Source organism: Coregonus lavaretus, assembly GCF_964263955.1.
Source record: "Coregonus lavaretus genome assembly, chromosome: 5".
Taxonomy (NCBI): Eukaryota; Metazoa; Chordata; class Actinopteri; order Salmoniformes; family Salmonidae; genus Coregonus; species Coregonus lavaretus.
Window position 1 is genome coordinate 17,618,464 of NC_139992.1, and position 6,674 is coordinate 17,625,137.

General features: G+C 40.1%; 1 protein-coding gene across 1 annotated transcript in view; it reads right to left on the reverse strand.

Annotated features, from left to right (window-relative positions):
• The window catches only part of LOC311128752 (titin-like), a gene marked incomplete at both ends in the record, with an annotated part of 197,807 nt that extends 194,483 nt beyond the window's left edge, over positions 1-3,324 (reverse strand). The window contains 3 exon segments of the mRNA XM_084161001.1: positions 775-1,062; positions 2,592-2,795; positions 3,234-3,324. Of these exon segments, the coding sequence (XP_084017127.1) occupies positions 775-1,062; positions 2,592-2,795; positions 3,234-3,324 (583 nt within the window).
• Positions 3,325-6,674: the final 3,350 nt, after the last annotated feature.

The window sequence follows — 6,674 nt, forward strand, 5'->3', positions numbered from 1 at the left end:
ACTTTCCCAACATTCCCAGATTTTCAAAAAATCCTGGTTGAAGGATTTCCAGGAATATCCAACTGGGATTTCTGGAAAACATGACAATTTACCAGAATTTTGCAACCTTACTTCAAGTCACATTATGCTGGCTTGCAAAGTGATGTGTAATTCCTATTGGAATCCAGCCAGAGTTAGGATATCCAACAGTTGATATTTGCATCATAATGACTGCTAGGATTAGGAACTGTGTGAGGAGACTACCTAAGACATTTCATCTGGAACAACCATTTCAGTAACGGGTGCAAAAAAATCTAACAATGATTGGATTAGTTTAGAAGCATTGTGTAACATAATATTAATCAATCACTCAATCTTCATGCAAAAGTACAGATATTAAAAAGACATTTTACAAAATCTACATTCGGTAGAGCATGCTGGGGAAAAAGTTAATTAATAAACATTTTAGGTAAACATTTTAAGTAATAATGACTTTGAGTTCAACTTATTAGAAGTATTTGAGTAAAAAATGCCTTACAGTGTAGGCAGTCACCTCTCTAGGCTAGATTAACTATATTTTCTGTCCACAAAACAGCAAGAAAATGCACAATAAATTATTGAAACAGGAATGACCTTGTAACCCAGAGAAGGCTGTTACAATGGTGGATTTCCAAAAGCCCAAAGCACCACTCAAATGTGTCGCAGGCGATATGGTTGGCGCATGGCAATTTTAAGGACAGAACATGTCGCCCCCTAACCACACACCACAAATCAACTGTATCAACTTTATCTCACCTTGAACCAGCAGTTCAGCAGTGGAGGTAGCCCGTCCACTGCTGTTTGAAGCATTTACGGAGTAAGTTCCAGAATCCTCTGGGAAGGCTTCGGCAATCAACAAACTGTGAAGGTCTCCTTCTTGAACAATCTGAAAGTCAGCGGAGCTCTGTATCTCAGCTCCCTCTCTGTAGAACTTTACCACAGGTGTAGGGATTCCTGTCACACGAACATCCAGTCTCACCTGGCTTCGTTGTCTCACGGTTATACTCTGAAGTCTCTGAATAAAGTTGGGCGGCGCGGTCTCCGCTGTAATAATAAATTAAATGGAAAATATGTTTGTTTTTTTATGAAAAAAGTGGTGGAAGTACAAATCATAACTTGACCAGCACCGCAGAGATCCATTGTCTAGGGAGACCGGGGGGAAATGCAACCGGTGGAGACCGGGGAAAATGTAGCACTATTTTGTCTTTACATCTATCTACTTATCATTCACCATGTAGGCTAAAGGTCTCTACAGAAGATGTTTGGATCGCAATATAGGTTTTAATCCAAATGGTCTGACGTTACATTTGCCCCTATGCCCGGGGTCAATTGTAGCAGTAGACAGGGTGGTCAATTGTAACACCTATTGTTTTACTTTAAAGGTGATTGCACATACATTTGCTTTGTGTAAAATAGTAAGTGGCTAATAGTATGTGCCTAGAACATTAGGCCTAAACACTGGTACACTAATGCTATTTAGATAGAGCAGGGAAGATAACTTTAAGATCATTAGGCCTAACCAGCATTGTGAGGTTAATGTAACATCATGCTCAACCAGGCGAGAACTATCTGCAACCAAATATTCTAGTCAAATCCCAGTGCTGCCACCAAATGTAAGATATATGATTCCATTTAATATTTTTTCAGTTCTGGGGGGGCAAGATGATCAGAAATCTATTTCGATTGGCCATCATCTGATTGGACACCTTAAGAAGTCCACAGGGCACAGACGTCAGTTCAACTTCTAGTTTCGATTTACATTTGGTTGAGTTGTCAACAAATATGAATTCAACATGAAATCAACAAAACATTTCACCATGTCATTGGATTTAGGGTAAAAATTCCCGTACGTTGATGATATGGAAACACCTTTGATTCAACCAGTTTTTGCCCAGTGGGAGGTGAAATTGTTTAGTCTCTAGGAATAGCTACAGTACAGTGATCATGATTGAGCTTGCTATTACGTAAATCTGAGGAACAACTTAATCCAATTTTATTGTAATCCATAAACTGAAAAACTCACACACAAACAAGCATAGCTCCATTTAGAAACAAAGCTCCAAAACCTGGCAATCTTCGGTACATACAGCAATTTCCCGATTCAATATTGGCTCTCATTATTGGATGTGTAAAATGTAAACAACACGGCAGCTACCACTCTCATCATTGCATTTCAGTGCTGTTAATTGAACAATTCGGTAAATTAGCTAGCAATGAAGGGCCTTAGGCCTACTGCACTTGTGGTCAGTCACTTCAATTGGAGAGGCTGCTTTTAAGAGCTTTATTAATAATGAATACTATTCTATCTGTGGCTGCCCTTCATGTTTGCAGACATGATTACTCTTTAGTATGATGCAGGACACTGTCTAAAACTGCAAGCCAAAGCATTGGCTAGCTAGAACAACCTTAAACAACACCACTGTTTTATCAAGAGGCACAAGCAAGAGGCCCTGAAAGACCCCTGAAGAAGATTTCACCCCTGAGTGTAGTAACCATTAGTAACTATTAGGAGAACCCACAGTGCATATGCTGGCTAATGAAAATAACATAAAACAATACTCTGGTTCTCTCACCTGTAACAAGAAGTTCAGCGGTGCTAGTGGCTTGTCCAGCACCATTGGTGGCTCTCACAGAAAATCTTCCACTGTGTGCGGCTGTCACAGCAGGGATAATCAGAACAGCGCGGCCATCGCTGAACGAGATCTGTGCGCCGGGCAGAGCGGCAGCGGAAAGAACCTGGCCATCATGGAACCAGCTCACCTCAGGAACTGGAGAACCTTTACATCAAGTCAATATTCTAGTCAGCACTGAGCAGAGTTGATGATGAATTTGGTGATGATTTTGAACAAGCAGTTACAATTCAGAGCAAAGCTGAGAAATGTTCTCTCAGGAACTACAAAAGGCCTGCAATATCACATAGGGCTGGCTTCCCAGGCACAGATTAAGCCTAGTCCAGAACTCAAAAGCATTTTCAATGGTGATTCTCCATTGAAAGAGCTTTTTACTGCAGGACTAGGCTTAATCTGTGTCTGGGAAACCGACCCATAATAGGGTATTATTACTTGTTCAATCACTTCATAAAATGTTGCTGTGCAAAGGCTTTATATCCGCATGTGGTTTTACATCAATGATTCAACACATTCAGACTGCATCTATGTTTGGACATTCAGCTATATTCATGAGGTACAGTTGAAGAACATAAGAGATATCCTTACCACTAACTTGAGCCTCAAACGTTGCAGCACTACCCTCTAGTGCCACAACGCTTTGCAGCGGCTGTGTAAACGTTGGCGCCTGTGTAGACATTGTGGACGGCACCCTAAGAGACACAACAAAGCACATCACCAAATCACTCACACCATAAATCTACCTTACTGATCTTTTACAGTAGTTGAATGGTAAAATCTCTGAACAAAGCACACAAAGACCTTATTTTTAGCCACTGAGGGCAGGTTTCCCAGACACAGACTAAACCTAATCCAGGAATAAAAAGCATTGTCAATGGGGATTCTCCATCGAAAGGGCTTTTTATTCCAGGACTAGGTTTTTAATCAGTGTCTGGGAAACTCACCCTACTTGTGTTGCATCACCAAACCAATGAAGAAAAATATACCTTTCTTTGACATCTTTTACAGTAATTGGATGGCAAAATCCCCAAACAAAGCATATAATACATTTGAACTCTACATTTAAACTTTATTTTTAGTTTATGAGAGCCTTACGTCACTTGCGTCATATTACCAAACCAATGAAGATGAGTCTACCTTTCTTTTTAATCTTTTACATATGCAAATAAAACCTATACATCAAATGAACCCAGCGTGTATTATTAGCCAGTGAGGGTCTAATCACTTCTGTCATATCCAGCACCTGGCTTACTGCGGCCTGTCACTTGAGCTATCAGAGGATCCATGGGGTCTGGGTGTTAGGCCAAACACCAGGGCCACAGCTCTGTGTGACAGCTCACAGACAAGACAGTAACAACTGGAATCTAGCTAGCTACCACTCAGGAGATCCATGCTTCATACACTCAATTAAATAACAGATGGCCAACTGGCCTTACATCAACGTTCAATAACTTACAGTTGAATTAATGTTGATATATTTCAAGTTAAGGTAATACATTACAGTGTAACACTTCACGTTACAGTGACCTTATTACTGTGTAAGTATTCCTGTAAGTACAGTGTAACGAGTACTGTAATTAATCAATGTTACACTGTATGTACACTGTACTAACGGTAAGGCAAGTGTTACCCAATGTAACTAATAGTGTGTAATAGATTCTTTGTAACTCAAACTGAACAGAACATATCCCTTGACGTCAGCTGTTAGGCCTACAGTTACACTAGGCCTATACAACACATATCCCTTGACTGGGCCAATGTTTAAGTGCTAAAATGTCTGCCATTGCCGTTCCAGTTCCAGATACAACATCATCCATCAAGTCAGCTTTAAATAGCAGCTGGATAACATATCAACATGAGGTTTTGGAATCAAGTATTAATAAATCAGTTATGAATTTATGAAGAGTATGTGTCATTTCCAACAATGTACAAAACACAGCAAAGTTAAAGCTTAACATTTTTAGAACTTGTTTAGGCCTAGAACAGCTTAAAATTTACATTTTAGTCATTTAGCAGACGCTCTTATCCAGAGCGACTTACAGTTAGTGAGTGCATACATTTTTCATACTGCCCCCCCGTGGGAAACGAACCCACAACCCTGGCGTTGCAAGTGCCATGCTCTACCAACTGAGCTACAGGGGACTTAAACTCAGTAGGCCTGTACTTTCAATCCAGTACAGGCCTAGAATTGAGAATTTATTGAAATACATTATTTAACCAAGAAATATGAGCCATTACCTTTCATCCTTAGATACATACACACATTGAATATAGATTCCTTAGGCCTTAATGAAACACAATATCATAACTTCTATTGAATGGAACATCAATGAAGCTAGCAGAGAACAGTTATTCTTCATCATCCGGATATACAGAATATCACTTCAGAAAGTATACGTTTGAAAAACTTCACCTCGAGAAATCTCCACAGTCCTTTTATTGATCTCAATGGCAGGAAATATCATTAAACAATGGCCACAATACCACTGTTCAGAAAGTATACATTGGCGCAACAATTTACTAAGTTATTGCCTTAACAATCAATTATAGCCTTCATCACATAGATAATATTGTTTGAAAACTATCCAAAACTGTAAACTTTTGATGAGCCATGTAACACAAATTGGAACGCTCTAAAAATACTCGGTACCAGGCTTGACTGACAGTCACCATGTGGCACCTAACTGGAGGTGCAACTGATAGCCCTGCCGCTGATTCCCTTAAAAAGACATTGCGCCCCAGCTGGGACACTACTCTAATGCTATCAGGGGCTATTCTGGGAGCTTCTCAAATTATTGCACCATACGAAAAGCATTAGTTCTTATAAAGGTATATATTTGAAATAAAACGTTCTTAATGTTAAATAATTCCGATAATATATTTTGAGACACTTGTCTCCAATTAGGTGGAAATCATCAATTGTCACGTTATTCTTTGGGAATTAGTATATACAGATAACACAATATTAATTGTACTGCATTGGAACAGGTCAAGGTTTAATGAACTAAAATTACTTACTTGTATCCACAAGAGTGCCTAGATTTGATTGGGGGAAACCCAGAAGTTTTATCTCATCAGATATCTCCTTATCCAGAAATGTTGTCAGAAAATCCAACGTGAGAACAGTTTAGCCTCAAAGAAACCTAAAAAAAACAAAACCACACAGTGTAGCTGTGTAGTTTTGTTTTTTTTCCTTATGCAATCCCTACACCCGAGGCAAGGCTGGGAATGCTCCAACTGCTCAGAAGTGACAATATGGTTGTGTTACTTTTTATACCGCTGGGCAAATCAGCATCATCAGTACATCTGCTCTCCTCATTGGTCTGCCACTCAGAGGGGATGATGGGAGATGGGAAGCCATATTATGCAAGCTCACACCTGTCACTCACTTTACTTAACATTGTCCAGGCACTGTTGTCACTGCTTGGGTTCATCTGCCTTTCTTTGAACACAAAACACTTATAAGGCCATAAGGCCATATGTGGTCCTCTGTAGCTCAGCTGGTAGAGCACGGCGCTTGTAACGCCAAGGTAGTGGGTTCGATCCCCGGGACCACCCATACACAAAAATGTATGCACGCATGACTGTAAGTCGCTTTGGATAAAAGCGTCTGCTGAATGGCATATTATTTATTTAAGTCAACAGGAAAACGCTCATCCAGAGGCAGTGCTCCTAGTGGCCGGGGACTTTAATGCAGGGAAACTTAAATCCGTTTTACCTCATTTCTACCAGCATGTTAAATGTGCAATCAGAGGAAAAAAAAACTCTAGACCACCTTTACTCCACACACAGAGACGCATACAAAGCTCTCCCTCGCCCTCCATTTGGCAAATCTGACCATAACTCTATCCTCCTGATTCCTGCTTATAAGCAAAAACTAAAGCAGGAAGCACCAGTGACTCGGTTAATAAAAAAGTGGTCAGATGACGCAGATGCTAAGCTACAGGACTGTTTTGCTAGCACAGACTGGAACATGTTCCGTGATTCTTCAGATAGCATTGAGGAGTACACCACATCAGTCACTGGCTT